The 25,830-nt window shown below is 42.1% G+C and overlaps 1 protein-coding gene across 1 annotated transcript in view; it reads right to left on the minus strand.

Annotated features, from left to right (window-relative positions):
- AMBRA1 (autophagy and beclin 1 regulator 1) overlaps positions 1-25,830 on the minus strand; it is a 147,576-nt gene that overhangs the window by 98,743 nt on the left and 23,003 nt on the right. The window contains 2 exon segments of the mRNA XM_036859626.1: positions 10,713-10,892; positions 14,966-15,052. Of these exon segments, the coding sequence (XP_036715521.1) occupies positions 10,713-10,892; positions 14,966-15,052 (267 nt within the window).

The following is a 25,830-nucleotide window of genomic DNA, read 5'->3' on the forward strand; positions in this document are numbered from 1 at the left end:
CAAAGGGCACTGGCTGGATAGAGCAGTTAATTAGCTGCTTAACCAACTCCACAAAATAAATGAACCTCTTGAGAGCTTGATTTGGGGTATTTTCTGAATTCTTCCTTTGGATTATCTTCAATTTAATGAGATAATCTTCAAACTGGCACTGTAACCAAAGTTAAGACAACACTTTGGCTTTCAACTGTACTACTGGGACCCTTACAGACCAGAAATGAAAGCCTAGGAAGGTTTTTATATCTTGGTGGAACTGGATGCTGAGCATTTAGACACAAATCAATATCAGGGATATTGGAAGCTGATCCATTAAAAGTCAGTACTTGGTTTTTATTTTCCCAGAAGAGAAAGCATATTACTGTTTTCTTTAACGTATCATATTCCTTTGACTTGAAACTCTACAGATGAAGGGAGAGGCAAGGAAAGAGAGATAAGACCACATGGAAAGTGAAAAGGGGATTATAAAGAACAACGAGATCAGAAGTTCCTGACCAGTAGACTGCAGCTCTGGGGAACCCACAAATTATTATAAGGAGTAGCTGAATATCAAGCAAATAAGACAGCTCCCAAATTAAGTATATTATTATTTTTCAAGTATATGTAGATTCAAGCTGTGATCAAAGTACCAACTCGGTTAGAAGTACAAGTGAATTCATGACAGCTTTTCTTAACAGTATATTTTACTTACGGATGGGCACTAAAAGTACAACTAATTATCATGAGAGAAGTTAGAACACATACTGAAGTTAAGAAGGGTCCTAAGGGGCTTCCCTGGTGGCACAGTGGTTGAGAATTTGCCTGCCAATGCGGGGGACACGGGTTCGAGCCCTGGTCTGGGAAGATCCCACATGCCGCGGAGCAACTAGGCCCGTGAGCCACAGCTACTGAGCCTGTGCGTCTGGAGCTTGTGCTCCGCAACAAGAGAGGCCGCGACAGTGAGAGGCCCGCGCACCGTGATGAAGAGCGGCCCCCACCTGCCGCAACTAGAGAAAGCCCTCGCACAGAAACCCAACTCGCACAGAAGACCCAACACAGCCAAAAATAAAATAAATAAATATTAAAAAAAAAAAAAAAGAAGGGTCCTAAGGTGGGGGGGGGGAGGGTCCTAAGCCTCAAAAAGGTTGAAAATTAAGTTATAGAAAGAAGCATCATGGGACAAATCCAATTACTTTATTCTACAGCTAAAAAAGAGCTGGCCTTCCCAGAACCATGTTGTGGAGCTGACAATTTACTTCTGAACAAGGGCCAAAGAGCCCTCTCTCTCTGGACAATAAACAGTACTCTATCTGGCATTAGCAGAGTTGAAGAGCAGGGAAGGAGAGGGGTGTGCAGGGACAGTACTGATCAGCAGTTGCCAGAATCAAACATGACACAGAGCTGGGTGAAAGGACATATGAAGATAACTTAGAAAAATGGACAAATGCCAGGGCTGGGAGAAAATTTGGCTCCTATGACATATTTCACAAGCCTCTTTTAATTGTTATTAAAACCTAAAAACAATTAACTTCTTTCTGATTCAATTTCTCCTTCCGTCTAAAAAAAAAAAGGGAGGAGGAAGGGCAAAACATGGCCAGAGATAATGGCTTTATGTTATTTAGAAATTACCGGAAGATATATATAAATATATATATATATATATATATATATAGGAAAACCAGCTGGCTCAGATACAAGCAGTCTCAGACTGATGGTTACATTAGGCACCGCAAAAGAGGCAATAATATTAAGTGAGTGGAGATGTATCTGCTGGTCCTCAGCTTAACATCTTGACTAATGATGGGGAAGTAGGAGTTAAACAGCATCTCAATAAAATGTAGAGAAGACTTCAAATTGAAAGTGTTGAGCACACTAGCAAAGAAGGAGAAATGACAGAATTGTACACAGAACAATTAGTAAAACGTGAAATGTGGTGAACACGCAAATGAGATGCTGCCTATGGGAGAAAAAAACACAGGCATCTAGGAGAAAATAGCCTAGAACAGCTCAAACATTTCCTGACCAGGAAAAACTTAAAACATGAATGGGTAAGGTGGCAAAGGCCAGAATGTCCAACCACAGGACAAGTTAAGCAAGTAGAGGGCAAAAGCCCCAGGTTTTAATGCTGGCACACAAAAATCCCTGACCAAAAGCATGGCTCTAAATAAATTAGAGGTGAAAAGAGCAACTAATGACTCTAGCTTCTATAGTCTAGAAAGAAGGGAAAATTCAAAATAAGGAGCTGAGATGGGGAAACAAACTTCAATGCAAAGGATATCTGCAAGGGAGGGGGCGGGGTAGAAGTGAGGGGAGAGGAAGAGTGGTTAAGAGTTTCAAGAAAAGGGCAAAGAAATTAAAAGTACTTAAAATAATGTTCAATTTAGAAAACTACAAGGACTCTGACACTCACTTCAGTGCTGATACAAGACCAACATGGAGCAAGCCTCCACGAGATGAAGAAGGCAAATTTAGGCAGTGACTAAAGATTAGAAGATGTTTGCCAGATGAACAGGGGGAGAAAGGCAGACCCAGAGAGACAGTTTACCTTAGGAATAATGGAGGGTGCTAAATACTGGGCCTAACATAACATAGCCCATGCCCTTTTCAACGGGGTTACTTAAAAAAAAACAAAAACAAAAACAGTGAAGACCAGAGTATGCAATCTCGCTGGTACCACTCCTCTATCACTGGAGGACTCTTTCTCACCAGAATACTTTTCAGGGAACCACCAGAGAAATCCTCATCAATTTCATCAGCCAGAAGCTGCCTTTAAGCCAGCAGGATAGAAGCTGGCTGAGTTATTAATGGCCTTCCCAGTTGTTGAACTCTGTGCATCTCTGATTAACTCTCAGAAGGCTATTTGGGAAGGAGAGGGGGAAAAAAAATAAGACTTTCTCATAAAAGATTTTGTGGAAAAAACACCCTTCAAACAATCAAGCATCCAAGACAAGTGCCAAATACAAGAAAATGCATCTATGGAACAAGGGAGAAACACAGCAGCTACTCTTGCTAAATGCCTGGGATTAATTGCCTCAGAGAGAGGCTGTAATTTAAAGGAATGTAAAATACACCTACAGACTGCTGTCTGAGTCCTAACCAGACAGTCAGGCTGCCATTACTACTCAGTGACAAACGGCTCTGACTTGGGTCTCTGTAAATGAAGCTCTGGCAGCACAAAGCTCAAAAGGCCATTGTCTTCTTGACAATACACAGTTGACTGTGCTGAAAATTAGACCATTAAAAAAATACTTGTTTCCCTGTGCTCTTCGGTTTCTACTCAATCTCCAGACAACAGAAGGTCTAGCTGGTGTTCCTGTCCTTGGATGGCACAGTGATCTTGACCAAGTCCTTTCTTTACTCGGGTGCTATTAGTAAGGCTCTAGACTCGACTTCGAAGGACTGTGCACGCATGTCAGGGCTAGATTTCTGGGAGGAAGGCACAGGCCCAGCTGATATCATTCACAGGGGATACCTAATAGCATAGGTCTCTTGGAACTTCAGAGCCTTAATTTTTCTCCAAGGAATAGTAATATAACAGATAATTACCACTTACAAATTCCTCTCCTTTCTTTTTCTTTTCTTTTTTTTTTTTTTAATTTGTTTGTTTGGCTGCATTGGGTCTTTGTTGCTGCGTGCAGGCTTTCTCTAGTTGCGGCGAGCGGGGGCTACTCTTCGTTGCGGTGCGCGGGCTTCTCATTGCCGTGGTTTCTCTTGTTGCGGAGCACGGGCTCTAGGCACGCGGGCTTCAGTAGTTGTGGTACGCGGGCTCAGCAGTTGTGGCTCGCGGGCTCTAGAGCACAGGCTCAGTAGTTGTGGAGCACGGGCTTAGTTGCTCCGCGGCATGTGGGATCTTCCCGGACCAGGGCTTGAACCCATGTCCCCTGCATTGGCAGGCGGATTCTTAACCACTGCGCTACCAGGGAAGTCCTCTCCTTTCTTGTTCTACCTTTAATTTCATCTGCATGTATTATGCAAATCCATATTCCTATTGTGCATTTTATGTTAAAAAATAAATACATTTCTCTAAGTGATAGTTATCCTCCTTTCCCCCTCTTCCCTCACAGCTGTTTAATTCTTTAAATCCAGACATATTCCATTTTCTTTCTCTTCTCCTAGCATTCCTCATAATAAATATTCATATGTATTTTAGTTGCCCAGAAAGAATACTAATTCTAAAGCTGCCAAGCAATATTATATATTTCTAAGCAATAGGCTCAAAATCCTCAGGAAAGAGCTGGAATTCAGGTAGGCATATATTTTATAAATATATTGGGGCTCCACAGGTGCCAGATATCCTATTCCTAATCCTCAGGAAGTCTCTCCACTTTTCTGAAACTTTTCATTATTCTACCTCTGCTGAGTACAAGGGAAATCCTTCTAAGATAGTTAGTTAGCTCCAACAAAGATCCAAGAGCTTTAGGGCTAAAATAAACTTCAGAGATTATCTAATCTGATTTTACAAGGTCAGACATTGAGGCCTAGGGTAGGAGAGGGACTTGCCAAAGATCAAATGGCATATCACAGGCTCAGCCAAAACTGGACCGCAGGGCTATTCCCTAGACAATAGTTGTCAGGCTCTGGGGACCAGTGGGCACTAACAAGAGATCCCAGTTCCAATCACAGCTGTTCTGGGAGTCACTTGCTACTTTATAAACTTAGTTCAAAATCAGTTCCAGTAAGAGTAAAAAAGGACTCTGGCAACATTTTATTTGGAGAAGTAGGAAGTGAGGCAGCTGAGCTCTCACACAGCTCATCTCCCCAGGAACATTCACAAACAGGCCCCACTCTTACAAAACACCAAGGCCTCTTATGTCCAATACTTAACATTCAGTCCTCATATGTTCTCGTATGTATTTTGCCCACTGTTTTCTAACTGGTTCTCCTGCATCCATATACTTGCCACCTGCCTAACAACCGCTGTCAGAATTCGCTGTCTAAAACACGTGTTGAATAATGGCTGTCCCTAGACAAAAACAAGGTTGAAACTTCTCAGCCAGGCACTCCAGGCCCTCCACAGTCCATGTCTTTCTGATCTTCTCGCTCAAAGTACAAATACTCCATTGCTCTAACCACAGATGTATGCAGGGTCTCCGAACAAACGCTGTAAATCTTCTGTGTCTGGGCTTTTGTTTAAGCTGCTCCTTTGTCTAGAATCTCCTTCCCTACTTCCATCCTCTACGTCAATTCGTCAAAGTCCTATGGGGTCTTCACACCCAGCTGAAACCCATGAAGCCTTCTCACATCTCCCCAAGTACTCTCTCCCTTCATACAATGCTGTCCTGTACTTTAGGGGTACCTTATTACAGTCTATCTTATAAGATATTGTGTAAAAATCTGATCATGTTATTCCACAGCTTAAAACTCTTCAGTGACTCCCCCTCATCTGCAGGGTAAAGTTCTCCTCCTTTGCAAGGCACACAAGACTCCCCAAGATCTGGTGCCACTCTAACTCTCGGGGCTCATCTCCTCCTGTATCTTGGACTTCACAACCTGACCATACTTGTCAACAAGGGAATTCCTGACATGCTCCATGCTGTTTCATGTTTCTATGACTATGCATTTATTTGCCTTTCTTCTAAGTATATCTGGAGAAAAGTCCTATTTTAAGACTTTCTCTTTTATAAACCCACGCTGTAAAAAACAATCAACCACCACAAATATCAATTAAATGAAATCATTTAAAACTCTGGTAAAAAGGAAGTGAATGGTTTCTTATCTCATCTCACTTTAAGAACTACTTCTATACAATACCACCACTCAATAACTGTAGCTGGTTGCCTGATCCTTGACTGCTTTGGCAGGTTCCAGTCTGTAAAGAGAATAGTCACTTTACAGCGTGTTCCCTTATAGTTTCTCTTGCACTTCTAATATCAAAGAGATTATGGTCTGTAAGTCAAAGGAAGAGACAAAGGCAACCCCATTTCAGAATGAAGTACACGACTTCTTGCTCTGAAGATCTGCCCTTCCCTTTCTCGGCTACAAGTAACATATCTGCTATTAGTAATCACTGACTCCCATAGGAGTCCTGGAAATTTGGGGCACAGGAGAGAGAGCAGGGGCAAACACTACCAAGGACATGTGGCTTCACTCTCCTGGAATTTCTAGCCATGAGAACTTGACACAAGTATATGAGTCTCACAAAGCTGTCAGGATTTCACCTATAGACAGATGATAAGAGTAACATCATCGGGTTTCTAACATATTTTCTCTGTGTGACTCAATTAAATTTCATTAATGGCAAAAGGGCAGATGAAGAATATTAAATTCTGAACTATAAAGGCGAGTAACTTCTATGCCACACCCAATCAGATGGCAGAACTGAGTGACAGCCTTCAGAACTGTCCTCGGCTACATTATGTACCAAGAAGACCTTTTAATGACTTCCTTGCTAGAAGGTGTCTAGCAAGGGGACCATGATAGCCTTCTGGTTGAGGCTCCTCCGCACATGTGTATGTGGTACTGCTAGAACATATCATGCCAAACTAAGGAACCAGAACCCATCTTGGGCAACCAGAAATGACTGTCATTCATTTCACAATGAAACAGTTTTGCATATTTGGTCACAATATGGATTTCTGGGTAAAAGGAACCCAAATACAACGAGATAAATTAGAAGAGTTAATAAAATAAATGTAACTGACTTCAAGACACTTCATCTGAAAGACTAGGCTGAAAGACCAGAATTCTCACTGAGATGTTTTCCCCAAGTACAGACCAGTGCCACAACTGTGAATGAAGGACTTGTTCTCTCTGTGCTGGCAACAATTTTTAAGAAGTTGAGGGACCTCCCTGGTGGTCCAGGGGTTGAGAATCTGCCTTCCAATGCAGGGGACACGGGTTCGATCCCTGGTCGGGGAACTAAGATCCCACATGCTGTGGGGCAACTAGGCCCGCGCGCTCTGGAGCCCACGCACCACAACGAGAGAGCCCGCACGCTGCAACTGCTAAGCCCACGCACTCTAAGAGCCCACGCGCCACAACTAGAGAAAAGCCTGCGTGCTGCAACAAAGAGCCTGCGCACTGCAAAGAAAGATCCCGTGTGCCGCAACTAAGACCTGATGCGGCCAAATAAATAATTAAAAAAAAAAAAAGAAGTTGAATATAATTACGCAGTGTTGGAGATATTTGTGACTGATCTAATCTGAAGCTTCTCCAGTTCTGACTGTCATTAGCTCAGGGTATCCTTGCCTTGGAAGGCAAAGCAAGTAAAAAAAAGAGGCAAGAAGATGAACTGGAGATGATTCTAGGATTATAATTACATTTAGAATAACAGATAAAATGAGGGGGGGGGGGTGAGGGTAGCTTGAACAACCGTCATAAAGTCACAGGTACCACCTCTTTTGCAGGTCTTAGAAACTACGGGAACACAGCACTCAACCTGGGCTTCATAAAAGCCTCCCTCCCTCTTTCCAAAGGGATGGTGAAAATAAAAATGTGAGTTTTCCTTATGCTTATTTGCCATCTACATTCTAGCAGGTGGTCTGAGCTCAGAAGGAGGCAGACAGCAGGGTCAGGGGCAGCCACACCTTTACCCTGCTTGTGAACATCTTTATGCAAAGACAGATGCTGAGGGCTTCAGGACAGACCTCCTGACAGCAGGTTTCTGGATGTCCTGTTTGTGCATTTTGATAAACACAGGGACCCTGCAGTCTCAATCCTTGCCGCAGACAGAGACAAATGACAGGAGAAGATGCCTGCCTGGGAAGATGGTCATTAATCCAGAGCACAAAAGAATAGAAAGTTTAACGTGATGTTGACCAACCTTCAAACCTATCTTACCTAGCGATAAATCTAGATAGTCTTGTTCCACAGCAAGCTCATGGAGCAAGGGCTCAAATATGGTTGTACATCATTTTTAAAGGTTTTTAAATCTGCAGGACACTAAAGTCAGACACTAAACATGCTTGCTCCTGATCTCTAATCTTAGACATGTCTGACTTTGGTCAAGCCTCTGTATCCTTATTTTAAAAAACACCACAATGAAATGAACAACTATCTCATTGGGTTATTATAAGGAGTAAACAAGATTTTAAAAGATATATGTATATTCGTATATTTATATATACTACAAATGTTGTGTATGTTATAAATTAGTATACATGAAAAATATGATAGCTGATACCTTTCATTCAATGGATGATGAAAGAGAACCAAAAAAGATGGGATCTGCGTAACGTCTCCCTTTTGTTTTCTGAGGCCCCTATACACCTGGATGGGACAAGCTAGAGAATGGCAAAATGATCTATGACTTAGCAAATGGAAGGAGAGTGAAGAGGTCGGAGTGGGGTGGCAAAGGCAAGACCATGCTGTGCTGTGAAGGTGAGGAAACCCAGTAGAACAGTCTCTCTTAATGGTACCCTAAGTGTTAGGATTCCAGGCCATATCTAACTTAATCAGCTTCTCTGTACTTGAAAGAACTATAAATTATGACTGTATACGCCTGTAACTTTCTTTCTAGTTATCAAAGCTGAGGAAAAGGATTGGGGCAGAGAAATTAAAATGGGCTGGTACATTCCCTAATTTCTCACTTTCTCTCTCCTCAGAGTACTTAGAAATTAAGAGAAGAGGCACAACCACAAGCAGCCCTCGGTTTACAGTAGGGGGAGGAGGGTGGGGAAAAAGACAGAGAAAGAATGAACAGACGGTAACTCAGCATCAACCAGCCAGCAACATCCTTCACTAGAAGACCTGGACTGCTAATATTGAGGTGACTAATCCACAGCTGCTATTAAAAACAAGATTATAGTCTGCTTCAGCCCCACAAGAAAGGCAAAGACCAAGGGGAGGGACTTTCGGAGGGGCTTTAGAGAAACCAGCCCATTGTTACTAACCAGGGAGCAATACAATGCTAAGTCAGTGCATTAAAGGTGAAGAGGGTGATGTAAATTCAGGCTGCGCTGAAGCCAGGGGGAGGCGAGAGCACAGGTGGGCTGTGGGGAGCACAGGGAGGAGGCAGTCTGACACAGGAAAATCAAGGGGGAAGGAAGGGGAAAGGGAGGAGGTGGTAACAGAAGAAAGAGAAGGTAAGATGAGAACAGAACATTTTAAACTAACCCAGAACTCCACTGTGAAGGACAAGTCACGAGGCAAGATACAGCTCAAAGGCATGAGCCCCACGTTTCACCACTGCGAAGAGATAACAGCCTTCCAAACATGCGTGGAGAGAGGGCTATGCAATCTGCACTGACTCCCAGAGCTCCATGGGATTACCGAGGCTTTTCAGCAGCACTAAGTCCCAGCAGCCTTGGCACTGTGCGTTGAAACTGCTTCCCTGAATAGACCCCGGTGCTGGAAAAATAATCATTTCTACAGGGGAACATATTTCCCTACAGGTGTCTGCCTGGCTAAAGGAGTGGAGACTCTCCCTTCACTGCTGTGCCCACGTCCATCTTCCCCCAGCGGGGACTTAAGGCAGAAGGACACATCTGAGAGTCACAGAGCAGCTGGGCCCTTCTCCCACCACCCCTGCTCCGTTTGCCACAGCACAGCTGTTTGAGGGCATCCCTGCATTTCTTTCACATTTACATCTTCCTCAGACGAATGAGCCTCCCATTGAGTGTTCCTTCTGCTTCCCAGTACACAATTGGCCAGTGTGTTTAAGGATTGTCTCGGGAAGGCCAATTGGTACAAAGGGTGTTCCCACCTTCTTGGTCCTCTCTGGCAAAGATATTTCTCAAACACTTCATAAAGCTCCACTGCAAGATGGCTCCTGGCGAACTATTCATTCAGCTCACGAAAGAGGAAGGTGGAAGGGAGGCAGGAGCTCTTAAGATCCCTGACCTGACCAGGCTATGTCAAGATGAAGGGGGAAAAAAAGGAAGATGACTGACAGGCTGCCCTATTCCAGTACTGCCAGCAAAAAAGACGGGGAAAGAAAAATGTTTAACCACCCTTCCCTCTTATTCTGCATGTTTTGAGAATATCAAAATATAGGAATCAAAGCAAGAGCCAAATGTCCAATTTGGTACAAGCCAGGAAAGCTCAGTTTCAGGATGGAAAGAAACACAATGCATGGCTAGAAAGGTCAGGAGCAGCAGGTCAGAGAATGTAAAACCCAGCAGGAAGATTGGGGAGCTTGATCTTGGAGCCCGGGGCTGACGCTGCTCCTTTAGCTCACCCCCGTACCCCAGCCAACCGCTCAAAGAGACTAGAAGAGCAAGGAATCACCTCTCAACCCCCACGTTCATTTGACAGGCAACCTCCAAAGGATCCTTACTGGGGGTGGAGGGAGACCGAGAACGTTTAGGGGCAAAGGAGTAGGACCTCAGAGAAGCAGTGTGATTAAGGGTACTGAGAGAATCTGTCTCCTAGGGAAATCCGAGTATTGTCTTTGTTGTTAATCTCTGTATCTACTCTGCTTAAGAGAAAAAACACCAACCCTCCTGCCTCCCTGATGTTATGAAGACAGTCCACATGAAGCACTTCCACAGTCACTGTTCACGCAAACGGGAAATTAAAAAGTTGCCTAAAGAGCAGCGGCCGTCTTCTCCCAGCCTGGCCTGGGGCCCAATGGGCTGTCTCTTCCCAGAGGCTTCAGGGAATCAGCAGTGCAACTACCAGAGGTGGGAGTGCCCTGGGCATTTTAACCCTCTGTCCCTCACCCCATCCTACTTCTCATAAATAATAACTTAGGGGTTTGAAGCAAGAATGTCAAACCACTATTGCTCAGACAGTGGCCAACTTGGAAGCACTCACAGCTCGGGAGGAGGGGGAAGAAAGCAAGTTGAATATATACTTACTCAAAGTCCTCAAATTCCAAGTCGGTTCCCTCTACTGATGGACCCTGGTTGTCTGAGGAAGAGGAGGAGGTGGAAGAACGGAGGCGGTTCTGTTGGTAGCGCATAGAGCGCTGGCGGATACTGTCTCTCCGTGAGAGATACTGGATCATCCTCTGGGCATAGTACGCAGCAGGAGATAATCTGAGAGAAACAGAGATGAACAAACACAAACTAGCACTAATGTGGGGAATACTGTGAAAGACAGTAAATTCAGCTTTCCCATCACATCTCCCTGCTGAGGCGAACTCTGGAGACATGAAAAATAAACGGCATTTAACTCACCAGGAGGTTTGTACTGCACAATATGCTTATCAGACTACCACCAGTGTTTCTGTTCTGAGATAAGGCAAACAGGCTGTTTAATCAGTCATCATCTGATCAACAGCTGCCCCTTCCAAGAGTTTAACACTGGACCTTTCCTTTAGTTTCTTAAGGGACCTCTTTTAACTTCTCAGGGTGCCCTTTATACAGATTCACAGATTTTCCTCAATCATCCATATTCAAAATATAAGAAATGAAAGGGACCACAGCTTCTTTCACTTTACAGATGAGAAAACAGGCCAAGAGATGGTGAACCCAAGATGACTAAAGAAGGCATCTTCAGGCATCACCTTCACCAGGACTCCTTTCTTCTCCAACAAATACTTGTCACTCCAGATTTGTCCTAGCTCCTTAAGAGTATCCCTTTGAACCTCTTATCTCTCCTTTACAGATTATCCAGATATTTTAGCACAGAGAAAATATTCAGGATAGAGACTGAGAGTAAAATATACTCAGGAGAACAGAAAATCTAAAAGAAAAAAACAGATTTTTTCTATTTCTTACGACAGAGCATCAGAGGCTACATGGGCACTGAGCAACACAGAAGACAACAGTCACTCTTCTTCTTCTCCCTTACAATGGCTGTTCTCAGTAATTAGTGTTAAAAGACTTAATTTACTTTAAATTAGTAAAAAGTCTATATTCTTCCAGCTATGGTTCACCGTCTTCATACTCCATGAAAATATCTAGTGTCCTATACAATTTGCACATTCCCTTCTTTCTCAAGTTTTTCCTCCATCTTTCACAACGCATATAATTTGAGGCTGTGAACTGAGAAGAACAGTAACAGAAAAATGTTTTATATATAATATTAAGTGGATTACTAAGAAATTTCAAGACTTAAAACCTGCCCAAGACCTAAAACCTGCCAACTTTGATTCAACAATTCCACTAGTAATTTTATCCTACAGAAACACACCAGGATACGAAGAGATATATATACTGCTGGCACTAGTGAAAAACTGGGAAACACCCCAAATGCCCACCAACAGATTAAATAAATTATATCTATACAAAGAAACACTATATAACAATTGAAAAGAACATCCCTACATATGCACAATGAAAGCCCTCTAAAATAAAATTTTAAGTGGGGGAAAAATTAAAGAATGGTATGTATATACTAATATGTATATAAAAATATTTATTTCTGTAATTAGAACAAAAAAATGAAACACAGCAATCCTGATAAGGATTTCTAGGGACCTTAACGTCTATAATGTTTGAATACAGAAGGAAAAAAAAGCATGTAACTTTTTTTTTTTTAATGGAAATCTGGAAAAACTGATTGAGAATGGAAATGGAAATACTTACATCCAAATGGTACGAAAAGTACTTACAAACATCTTGCTGCCTGACCTTTCATTACCCCTGGACAAAGTAAGCCTCTAGGTAAATCCTCAGTAAATCTAATCACTCAGACCAAAGGAGATCCTGCAGTCAACTGCTACACGAAACAGGGCTGCCTCTGAAATGCCTGTCATCAGAGGTGGTGTCCTTCTCGCCAACCATCAAACAGAATTTCCAAGCAGCCCAGGTGACAATCTTTGGAACTCATAAGTCTGTGTTATGGAACAATATGCTGCATTTGGCACCTCTGAATCCAAATTATCTTTATACAGTAGGTGGGCATGGGACGTACAGAGGCCTTGCCCAAGATCATCAGAGTATAAGATTTAAAGTTTCAACTTGTGGAACTTTCACTGTCTCTTTGGGCACCTGTTCCCATGCATTTGGCAAGGATGAATCAAGAACCCTAAATTTTCAACAGACAGAAGCCAATACTCTTGAGTTGTTCCTATAGCTACCAAATATACAGAAATCTTCCAGTAGAAATCAATAGTTGTTGGTTAAATTCTCAAGTCAGTCAGAGCAGAAAAGAATGTTAAAAAAAAATTTTAAGAGGAGAATGAAGATTCTTTTTTTAGAAAACATTCTGAAAAGTGACCATAAATACACTCATTACTGAGTTGATAGCCTACCTTAACTAATGGAAAAATTATATTATGGTGATAGAGGTAGAAATAATGTTGATGCTGACAACAATAAATAAAGATTGTCCTTTTATGTAGGGGTAAAAATTCAGCACTAGGTAACCTCAATTGTTTAATTTCACCATTGGACAGGAATTCCCTAAGCTACAAAACTGTGCATCAATGGTAAAGAAAAATGGATTCACAATTATTAAGTACAAGTACATCACAGCTTCATCTTTTTAGGTATCCAGAGGGAAGCTAAGGATCTGAATGCTGACATGTCTCATAAAGGCTTTGACCTATATATATTAGGCAGGGTGAAATCTAAGAGGAAAAAGAAATTAAACAACCAGTAATGAGGTAACAATCATCCTCCTACTGAAGAGTGGATAATTATCAAACTCTAAAAGTGTTCCAAGTGAATATTTTAAATAACTCCTCAAGTTTTCTTCAAGAAAGAATACTTCCCCCTCCAAAAAACCCTTTTTTGTGTTTAAAGGGAAAATGTAAAAATAACAACACCACAAAGTCTGGCCTTTCTGTGATAAAGAGATCTGAGTAGGAATAAATAACAAATTTATTACATGAAAGGAGGACAAAGAATGGTCTTTAAGAGTCACCATTAAACTTTGTCAGGTTAAAAATTCTGGGGATGAGATTCCCATTACTGTCCTAAAAGAAACTGTTTCACAGCAAGAAGTTCTCTCAGGGTTTCAAAGAATTTGATTCATGCAAAATATTTCCTTCTCTTATTTAGGGCTTATTACTTTCAAATATGACTAGAGACTAACGTAAACTTCCTTGTTTCAGTCATCATCTAAGTTGCCTACCCGTTTTAAAGTCATCAATCCCCATGTTCCCTGATCTGCCATTTCTGGGGTACGGAAAAGGAAGTAAGAGGATAACAGGGAATCTTTTCACTAGTATCTCAGAAGGAATGCTCGGTATCATGACATATCTGTAGTAACAACAAAATCACTCAATAACCTTGGAAACAACTTGATCTAGAGGTTTCTGCAGACTTGAAATTCTTAATCTACAGCAAAGCTCATTTAGCCTTTTCTGACCTACACTCTTAACTTCAACCCCACCATTATAAATTACCCTCTTCTTTTGGCAAAGCCTCACAATGTGCGGTCTGCTGTTGCTAAAGAATGTGCAGGTTATCTATCCCCCTTTCGGATCATTAACTGAATTATTAAGTCCTGCTGTGACAACCCCGAAGGGCTGCTCACTATAAGTAAATGTTATATATCAACTCAACACCCCATCCTCAGTCCTGAGTTACCAGTATAAGGTAAAGGCGGGCCTTAAACTCATCTGAATTCTTTTCTTTTTATCTCTTCAAGAACTTTTCAAATGTCTTCTAATGGGGTAAGGCAAGCACTTTAATAATATGTCAACTTGTTTTATTCAGTTACCCTTTTGTCAGTCATCTCTTCCGTCATATAGTCTCCAAAACTTCAACATCTGAATGAACTTGGTTTCTGCCTTTTGATGTTTTAAATACTCTCTCAAATGAGAGAGAATTGTTTGTTTTTAATTTGTGATTTCCCTATTAATAAAAACTTTTGTTTCCCTTTTGGCTGTCCATCTGAATGGCAACAGCCTCTCTGATGAGCAGAAAAGAAATATCCTGTGACTCTGCCAATAACCTCCTCAGGTCCCTCCTCTAGTGTCCCACTTACAAAAATGAGCCCCAAAGGACAAGGGCTCAGTCACAACCCTCTGTCACCAGAGATTCTGTTCACTTACCTGTAATACTTCCCAATCACCTGAACCACCTGTCTCAAAACTGTAACTGAAGAGTAAAAGAGCACCAGGACCAGAGAGGCACAGAATGGGGCTTCCAACAGCTTGGCAACCCCAAGGGCAGTCCCTCCCCCCACCTAGTGCCATTTCTCACTTTGGCCTTACCTCGCTGGGTCTGGGTAAATTGGGTGCTCTCTGGATCCTGCTCCATCATAACGGGATAATGAAATGAGGGAAGACTCCAGCAGCCTCCTAGCAGAGATTAAAAAAATGGCAATAATCCCTGTCAATTACCAACTCAGAGGTCATTCATAAGGAAAAATGGGGGGGAGAGATAAATAACATCCCCCTTTGCAGCTAGCTAACACCTCTTATCTGGGATCACATCCTTCCTATAAGCACTTAGAGGCATAAGTAAATGAAGAGCTCCAGAGCTCCTACGCTGGATATGGCCACTGTATCATGCTGAATACTGCTCTTCTGTGAGAAATGAACAAGTGCTTTAGAGACATGATCTTATTTCTATTTGCAGTACCTCCAATAGACAAATAGGAGGTTGGGATGAACATGGGACAGGAAAATGAGGCATACCTAGAGACTATCATGTAGTGCCAACATTTACCTTGGTGTTCAGTTCCTGCATGTCATCCTAATCCACAGCCCCTTATCTTCTACGCATTCTGCTCTGCCCACACCCTTTCTGTGAGTACTCCTACGGCTCTCTTAACAACTGATAAAAATCTCTAACTATATAATCTAGCCCAACTGTCAATTCAATGATCATATGTGTTACACACATATTTTATTGAGCACTTTTTTAGTGCCAGGCAAATACTAAGCACTTCACATCTACTTCTTTATTTAAACCTCACCACAGCCTGGAAAGGTAAGCATTACAATACATATATGAGATCAATGGGCCTAGAAGTTAAGTGTATTGCACTGCAGCACACAGCTACCAAGTGATAGCACCAGGACTCCAGTGAAGGCCTGTCAACTCCAAAATGCTTCAAACCACTATGTACATGTATCCACTGTGAGTCCCAGCTAGAATGCAGGTCCAGTATCACTGGCTCTTCCCATTTATTTAAGAGAAGCCAAAAATCTGGACTTTTGCATGAAATCTCCTGTTACATTTTAGCTAAAACATTTTTTTCCTTTTCGTACAGGAAGGGCCAGTTAAAACACATCTGACAAACATGGCTCAGGGCCCCCCAGTTTGCCATGTCTGCCACACTGCTTCCCAACTCAAATGTGCCTTGGCAGCCAATCAAGCTCCTGCCATAGAAGACATTTCAAAGGAAGTGGTCTCAGAAAGAAATGCATATTGTTCCTCTCCAGCAGCATTTTGCCTGGTTCTACCAGGAGCAGGTCTCCAGCTCCCTGCTGGACTCTTCTTTAAAGCAGATCTGCAGGATAAGGACAGCAGCTACCAATCTTTTCCAATTGAGTTAATTCAATTCACTGTTATTAAAACCAGCTGGCTTTAGGTATAGTCATGTTCAGTCACTTTATCCCAGCGACTGGCTCACCGAAGCATTTTCCGTAACAGCCTAGGAAAGAGATACAGCAGAGGCCCTGTCAACCTGGCTTGCTACCTTTCCCACCCAGAAAAATAACTGTTACATGATGTTTTGGATCTAGACAAGGCTTATAATCCCCACACTTAGGACAAGTTAAATAGTCCTACCACTGAAGGGAGTGAATACAATGAAACCAATGAGGAAGAGAAGAAAGCAATAAAACACTTCTCTCTGGTTGAAAACCTGAATCCTCAATGATATCACTGTTTACAGCAGCAGAAATGCTGTGTTTCATCAATTCTAAGACACGCTTTCCCCCGCCACGTTTTAATGCGTCTGAAATTAGGATACATTTTATAATTGCGTGACACAGTTTAATTGGCAGGATTTTTTTCTTTCATAGGAGCACATAAAATAATGGCATGTCTTTGAATCTTGAAATACGGACTATTTGTGAGAGGAAGGGATAGTGAGAGGTACACAGACTGGAGAAAGAAGAAAAGCGAAATTTTGAGAAGAGTATCAATGTAGGCCTTCATATATTCACTACTAATAAATTTGTCCTATAGGAATTAGGTAGGAGCTGAAGAACAGAAGCAAGATCTGGGAGCAGCTGACTGTCCTGGAACACCCAGAAGCTTGTTCTATCCCAAAGGGTTCTGGAACGAGTCTTGAATTTCATTGAGCCCTGTCGTGTTACCCTCCAAATGGCTGCTTAATAAGCAGAGGCCCTTTGACAAGAGGCATCCTCCAGAGTGACCAACATATATCCTTCTTAAGTACTTCTGCCTGAAAAATGACCCTGCCAAATTAGGAGGCCAATATTACCCCCTACTCTGCCAAGACAGTGATGGTACTCAAAGAAATGAGATGACTTTTTAGAGATGCTGTGAAGGAGATTCTTGAACCAGAAGAGCTTGGTTTAGACAATTTCAATTTTAATGATTCCATTTTATAATCCCGCAAACTCTACTTCCCACCCTAAATCCTTACCTTAATTAGGAAGGCGTCTTAAAACAGAGTTATACCAAAATGTTAAGTTTTGTCTCTGGGGAGTACCTGATGAGGTTCTTTTGGAACATATATATATCCCCTGTGCCTACTTACTAGAATCTGTTGGCACCATTTGCTCCCCAGGCAATATAGTGGACTAGCAAGTCATACACATACGGCATCTTAACTGCTAATACACAAAATCAGGAGAGCCAATTACTGTGAATAGCACCCCCATACACGTATCACTGATGAAACATTAAGTTCTCTACAGTTACAACACAAACACTATCTGAGGGATTAAAAAACACTTCTCCAATTGGTGTTGAATAAAGAAAGAACGAGTAAATATCACCACCACTCCTAGGAAACTCAAAGAAAGATCTTTCTCTCTCACAGTTAGCTTCCTGCAAAGAGCCATAGATGGGGAAATGACACAAGAAAAAGGAATGGAATGGCAGCTGAGCGCTTTCTGCTCTGGCCACCACAAATTTCACTTGACAATGATCAATCAAGTAGTTGAGTAATATGAAATCAGGTAAGATTTAGGATGGGCTCAGACAAACTTGTTCAAGCTTGAAGCTACCATTTCATTCTGACCTGTTATTCAGAAATGTTTTAAAGAGTCATTGAAGCTCTGACAGAGAAAAAAAAACCTTTCTTTACAAGTTTGCTGGGTTTATTCTCTAAACCAGTGGTGTTCAAGTGAGGTACATCAGGGATTCTGCTCTTTTGATCCACTGGAGAACGGGAAGAAAACATTAGAACTTTTGATTTTAAATGTATAACCATAATGTCACACACACACACACACACACACACACACACACACATGCACAGGTTGCTCAAAAGCCTTTTACTAACAGAGGTTGTTTTTTTTTAAGTCTAAAGGCCACTGTTCTATCAAACTACACACTACTTTAAGAAAATTCAATATTTAAGAGAATATAATAATCACAAATATATAAAATACAAAAACTATACATAAATAAAGGCATAACTATATTCACATACAGGTAGAGCAAAAGAGAGAAAATGATACAGCAAATGTGGTAAAATGTTAATATTTACGGAATGTGGGTGAAGAGTATATGGGAATTCTTTGCACTATTTTTGCAACTTTTCTGCAAGTCTGAAATTATTTCAAAATTTAAAATATCCAATATACAAAATCTAAAAGTAAACCACTGAAAACTAAAGAGAAAAATACTCATTTTCAAAAGAATTACTCACTTCTTAAAAAGAGTTTCTTCAAATAGCAAGTTGCCTCTAAAAAGCAGGTTTGACAAACTACAGGCACTGGGCCAGTTGCCTGTTTTTATAAATAAAGTTTTATCCAAACACAGCCACAACCACTCATTTAAATATTGTCTGTGGGGACTTCCCTGGTGGCGAAGTGGTTAAGAACCCGCCTGCCAAGGCAGGGGACACAGGTTCGATCCCTGGTCTGGGAAGATCCCACATGCCACGGAGCAACTAAGCCCGTGAACCACAAGTACTGACCCCACGTGCCCTAGAGCCCGTGCACCGCAACTACTGAGCCCACATGCTGCAACTACTAAAGTCGGCACGCTCTAGGGCTCACTTGCCGCAACTACGGAGCCTGCATGCTCCAACTACTGAAGCCCACGTGCCTAGAGCCTGTGCTCTGCAACAGAGAAGCCACCACAATGAGAAGCCCGCGCACCACAACGAAGAGTAGCCCCCGCTCACCACAACTAGAGAAAGCCCGTGCGTGGCAACAAAGACCCAATGCGGCCAAAAATAAATTTAAAAAAAATTTTTTTAATTAAAAAAAAAAGAAAAGTATTGTTTGTGGCTGCTTTGGAGCTAGGAAGGCAGAGTTGAGTAGTCCTGATAGGGAAAGGACTAAAATATTTACCACCTGGCCCATTACAGAAAAAAATCTGCCCACCCATGCTCTAAAATACTTGCTTACATAAAATCCCTTGAAGGATAAGGTGGAGTCACTAAGGAATGTAACAGAAAAACTTGAAATCAAAGTATTACACACTAGAATAAGTTATCAAAAATTAATATTAAGCCTTACTAAAATATAAGTCAATAGGAACACAATTCAAGCTGTAAAATTCCTAATATTTTAAATGAATACAACTATTTCTTCCTTCCCTAATTAATACTCTGAATATGTACAACGGTTCCCTAGATCAGCTGTATCCTTTGATGACTAGGAAAACAATAAAAAATAGTAGTAGAAGAAAGTTCTGGAAAAGAACAAAGTTGTCAGGGCAGATGAGGTGGGTTACCCCAAAGAAAAGAACCTTTGGGGAATTCCCTGGTGGTCCAGTAGTTAGGACTCCGTGCTTCCACTGCAGGGGGCATGAGTTCCATCCCTGGTCAGGAACTAAGACCCCCACAAGCCGCAGAGTGCGGCTGGAAAAAAAAAGAAAAGAAAAGAATCTTTGTTTCAAATTCAGTGGGTATCTGGGTGGAGAAGCAGAAAGTTTGGGTACCAGTCTAGACAAATAAACAAGCCAGTGACAACTCTTCCTTAATAAACAACTATATCCTAAAGATATTCTTTTAACTAATTGTCAGATCACAGAGAAAATCAACAAACTAAAGCCAACAAACATGTACAGACCTTCTCCAATCACTGGAAACAATCAATTGTTAAAACTCTGTGACCTATATATACTTATAAGGAAAGTTGCTCTTAGAAGCTAAGATGCTGGTGCCCCATGCCTGAAGAGTAATTTCCCAGTCTGGCTCTGATGTCTGGGTGGCATCTGCTAGTTCAGTTCAGGGAAGCCAAACCCAAAGGAATAACTCCCTTCCACCTAGGAAATAAAATCCAAATTCCTCAGCTTGACACCCAAAGCCTTGCAGCCAAATTTCTCATTCCTTCTGAACATACTATATGCTCTGGTCCAATCGTTTTCAAACTTTTTGGTCTCAGAGTTCCTTTAACACTCTTAAAAATTATTGATGGGGCTTCCCTGGTGGCGCAGTGGTTAAGAATCCGCCTGCCAATGCAGGGGACAGGGGTTCGAGCCCTGGCCCGGGAATATCCCACATGCTGCACAGCAACTAGGCCCGTGCGCCACAACTACTGAGCCTGCACTCTAGAGTCCAAGAGCCACAACTACTGAGCCCGCGTGCCTAGAGCCTGTCCGTGCTCCACAACCACAACAAGAGAAGCCACGACAATGAGAAGCCCGCGCACCGCAACGAAGAGTAGCCCCCGCTCGCCGCAACTAGAGAAAGCCTGTGCGCAGCAGTGAAGACCCAATGCAGCCAAAAATAAATAAATAAAATAAATTTTTTAAAAAAATTATTGATGACCCCAAAGAGTTTTGGTTTATATGGGTTTTATCTATCAATATGTACTATATTTGAAATTAAAACTGAGAAAAATTTAATACACAAGCACACATTCCATTGGCCATCAGAGTGATAACCTCATTACACATCACGTAGTGTCTAGAAAACTCCACTGAACACTCATGCAACAGTGAGAGTGAAAAAGACAAAGAACATCTCAGTATTATAAACATAGTTTTGACTTCAGGGATCCCAGGCCACACTTTGAGAACTATTGCTCTAGCTAAACTAAACACACCCTCACTGTTTCACCTCTGTCTTTAGCTTGGCCATTTCTTCTTTCTGGAAAGTTCTTCCCCATCTCTGTCTGTAAAACTCCTTCAAGCTCAAATACCTGACTCCTCTAGCCAGAAGTTCACCCTTTCTTCCCCCACACCCTGTAGCATCTGAATCTTCTCTTAAAAGGCCTTCTCCCAAGTCACCTGTACTGCAGTTCCTTGTAAGTATGTCTTCTTCTCTCTGCTACTGGACTACAAGGTACATGAAAGCAAGTATTGGGTCCAAGTCATCTTTTTATCCCCATTAAAACTCACATCCTAATTAACACACAATAGGAGACCAATAAATATCTAAGTGAATAAATCAGCAGGCCTAAGTAGACTTGGAAAAATAAGCAAGAAGAAATATCTGATTGCCCCTCACTGACCCTGTGACTTTCAGACAAGGTTTCTAGATGTCCAAAAACTCACACTGAAATTCCTGAAGGAACTAGTTTTTCAGAAACTGCTTACATCACTCTTCATCCCTTCGGTCACTTAAGCGCTTCAGGTTGAAGTGCTGACATAGTTGTCCTGATAAATGCAGTGCAGCCTGGTCCCTAGGAGGCTTGTTAAGTCATAAAGTCAGAGGCTGGCTGCTTGCCTGGGAAACTACCACTGATGCTCCTGGACAGCTTATTGCCGAAAGAGACCTCACAGGGGAAAGAGGGCAATGTTTTCAGGGGGATGAAGAGGTGGGAGGCCAAAGAAACTTGGATACAATATTGCCTTCTTCATTTCTGCATCTTGCTCAGCAAGCCCCAGATCTCTGCCTTGGCGCATGCCAGGGCTGGGAGATGACAAGCCCTTATTCTTTGTAAAAAATAATTGTGTGTTCTGAAACGACACTTCTATTATGATTTCCAAATTGACATCTCTGCTTTAAAGCGGAGGCATCCAAGCCTCCCCATTTCACACACTGGCAATTATCGCTTAAGTTATCCAATGATAGGCACTCCTCTGATCCCTGTAGGGCCCCCTAGTTCTAGGGGTGCACTTACAGCACATGATGCAGTTGCCAGCAGAGACTGGCAGGCAATTCCTGCCCCTGCTGTGGGGTAGACCAAGGCAAGGTGGCACTGCTAAAAGGCTAACCTCAGGAAAAAAACAGACATGCTACAGAAAGAGCTCACAGTGCGTTGTGTGGATCAGCCTTATTTTACCATCATCCAGGATAAGCAATTCACAGGGCTCAAAGTAAAGCCTTTGACCAGAAAAACATCTTTACAAAACATTAACATATCCCTCAATGTCTCTGTGCAGCGAGCAACTGATGGCAAAATATAAGAGCACAACATAATGACAGACACCAAGAAGGAAGAAGGTGGAAACAATTCATACGGGGTGTGCAATTGTGTATCTAGCTATACGAAAGTCTTGCCTGAAAAGTCAGCCAGATCCCTCTTAGAACATCTGACCCTCTGCTGACCGTTAGGTACTTGGTTATTTTGATTTATTTATTTTTTAATTTTTATTTTATGTCGGAGCATACTTGATAGGTTATTTTTAATACAATTGTAAAATGACTGGTTGGCGCTATGCTTAGCTCCTGTATATCCTCAACATATCACACTATAGTTATGAAACTTCCATTAATAATAAAAACGCACTTTTGTCAGCATCTGAACTCAAAGGTCCAAGGTGATCTACATGGACATGTTTACTCTGTCTCCAATTCTTTCTCTCTGGGAGACTTGGGAGGTCTGCCCACAGACCACAGACATTTTTAAACTAGGAATTTAGATCAGAGGCTTTTCACCAAAGGATGAGTAGGATCATATCAATAACAAGTTCCGGAGCTAGTTCTTTTTTTTTTTTTTTTTTTTTTTTTTTTTTTTTTTTTTTTTTTTTTATTCACACACACACACACTGTATTTTATTTTTACAAGACATAAATAGACTGACACCAAGCATTGTACATGGATGACCACAACAAAAGCAACAATGATTGCAATTACCAAACATGAAACACACTCATACTATGTCATAATATTGACATTCAGTCCAGTAATCCTCCACTGTAACAGCTCCTTTACTTTGCAGTGAAAATTGATTTGTATATTCTTTGCCTCTGAGTCCTTGTGGGATTTTTTTTTTTTTTTTTTAAATTCAGACAGAAAGTCACAAAACGGAGCTAGTTCTGATATTCACATGCACACATACCAACAAGCAGCAGCCATGACATGCAAGTTTGGACTTTAGTCAAGAGGCAGTTACTAGAGTCTGTCATACAGAGTGAAGTTCAGTCAGAAAGAGAAAAACAAATACCATATGCTAACACATATATATGGAATCTAAAAAAAAAAATGGTTTTGAAGAACCTAGGGGCAGAACAAGAATAAAGACACAGAGATAGAGAATGGACTTGAGGACATGGGGAGGGGGAGGGGTAAGATGTGACAGGGTGAGAGAGTGGCATGGACATATATACACCACCAAATGTAAAACAGATAGCTAGTGGGAAGCAGCCGCACAGCACAGGGAGATCAGCTCGGTGCTTTGTGACCACCTAGAGGGGTGGGATAGGGAGGGTGGGAGGGAGACGCACGAGGGAGGGGATATGGGGATATATGTATACGTATAGCTGATTCACTTTGTTATACAGCAGCAACTAACACAACAATGTAAAGCAATTATACTCCAATAAAGATGTTAAAAATTAAAAAAAATTTTTTTAAAGAGGCAGTGAATCCTAATTGACTGGTTTCCCCCCCAAATCAAGAAGAGATTTACAGAATTCAACAATCCTGAATTCTCAGCTAATTTTTTAAAAATTTATTTTATTTATTTTTGGCTGCATTGGCTCTTAGCTGTGGCATGCAGGATCTTCACTGAGGCGTGCAAGGATCTTTCGTTGCGACGCACGGGCTCTTCTTGCGGCACGCGGCTTCTCTCTAGTGCTGTGTGGGCTTTCTCTTCTCTAGTTGCGGTGTGCAGGCTCCAGGGCTCATGGGCTCATGGGCTCTGTAGTTGTGGTGCATGGGTTCCAGAGTACGTGGGCTCGGTAGTTTGCGGCACGCAGGTTCTCTAGTTGAGGTGCGCGAGCCCAGTAGTTGCAGCGCCCAGACTTAGTTGCCCCGTGGCTTGTGGGATCTTAGCTCCCTGACCAGGGATCAAACCCGCGTCCCCTGCATTGTAAGGCGGATTCTTTACCACTGGACCACCAGGGAAGTCCCCCTCAGCTAGTTTTATTCAGAATAATAGACAATTCCAAAAAAGTCTATCTCTAGACCTACTAATACTAGAAAGGATATATGATATAATCATTTACTGTTTCAATAACAGCACATCTTGCACATTTCTTCCCAGATGATTTTTCACATTCATATTCCCGACCTGAAATTTTAAAAACCCTCAACGAGGGCCATTCGTTCTACCGACCCTGGTATACTGCAAACAACATACTCTATAATATGAAGTAAAACCTTAGGGCCAACATCAGGAAGGCAAAGAGAAGTTAGTAAATGCAGCCTAACAAGAGAATGAGGAAAAAGGAATGCACAGTGGGCTGGGGCATTTATTTTTATTTTTATTTTTTTTATATTTATTTTTGGCTGTGTTGGGTCTTCGTTTCTGTGCGAGGGCTTTCTCTAGCTGTGGCAAGCGGGCCTCTATCGCGGCCTCTCTTGTTGAGGAGCACAGGCTCCAGACGCGCAGGCTCAGTAGTTGTGGCTCACGGGCCTAGTTGCTCCGCGGCATGTGGGATCTTCCCAGACCAGGGCGTGAACCCGTGTCCCCTGCATTAGCAGGCAGATTCTCAACCACTGCGCCACCAGGGAAGCCCCCTGGGGCATTTATTAACCAGAGGCAAAGAGGCAGCCTTCCTGGCTGTCTGTTCAAGCAATTAGGTTTCTGGAGTCTATAGAAATAGAAAAGAGGGCAGAGACTCCAGCTGGGTCCCCAAACAATCCACTGTCAGCCCTTGAGCTAACCCAAAGCTCAGAGTACAATCACTTTTCTTATATCCTGGGCTCACTCTGAACTGCTTCTCTTAGTGACATTTGATTTTCACTGATTCACCTCTGGGGGTGTACTACTTGCCCTTCCACCCTGATCCCGACCTCAGGAACCTTCTTGATTCCCTTTGGACTCAGCATTTGACTCCACTGGAATAATTTCTCTACCATTTCCCTCTGTCTAGACAACACGAAATTGTCATAAATGACACCTAAAGTACAATTAGGAGAAAACCTGCAATTTCCACTCTCCTCCCCCGTTTCCCAAAAGAATTGCACATGCATGTCAATCAGTAGTACCATGAAGATTAACTCTGTGGAGCCTGGAAGCCATTTAATTTCCAGCTTGCTAAATATTATGCATTCCCCCCCACTCCACTATAATTAGAAGATCTAAATTGCCTTCTTTTCTCTAGCACTAATGGTTATAATCTCAGAGATCTGAATGCCTGCTGAATCGATACCTGGGTAGAAAGTCCTTACACTTTACGCAGCTGCATTTTATTTAGCGGAATCAGACAAAAGCAAAAAGACAAGGCAAAAGAGAAGAGAGGCAATGAGAGAAAGGCATGACTCAAGAGCATCAGAACCAGGCAGTACGATTATAACTATTATAAAAATAAGATAGTTTGAAGCCCCTGCCAGTTCCTTGTGAAATGTAATATCAAAAAACAGCAAGGTCAGGGGACAGAAAATCATGAAATAACTTATCAATGGTTTTCAATGGGAGGGGGTTCCCCCCAGGAAACCTATGTCTGGATACATTTTGGTAGTTGCAGCTGGGTGGGGGGAGTACACTGGCATCTAGTGGGTAAAGGCCAGGGATGCTGCTAAACGTCCTATGATGCATAGGACAGCTCCCCCCTCCTCCACCACAATAAAGAATTGTCCAGCCTGAAACGTTAATAGTGCTGCTTTTGAGAAACCCTCTGACACATCCTAACAGTCTGAGATTA

This window comes from Balaenoptera musculus, chromosome 8 (assembly GCF_009873245.2).
Source record: "Balaenoptera musculus isolate JJ_BM4_2016_0621 chromosome 8, mBalMus1.pri.v3, whole genome shotgun sequence".
Lineage (NCBI taxonomy): Eukaryota > Metazoa > Chordata > Mammalia > Artiodactyla > Balaenopteridae > Balaenoptera > Balaenoptera musculus.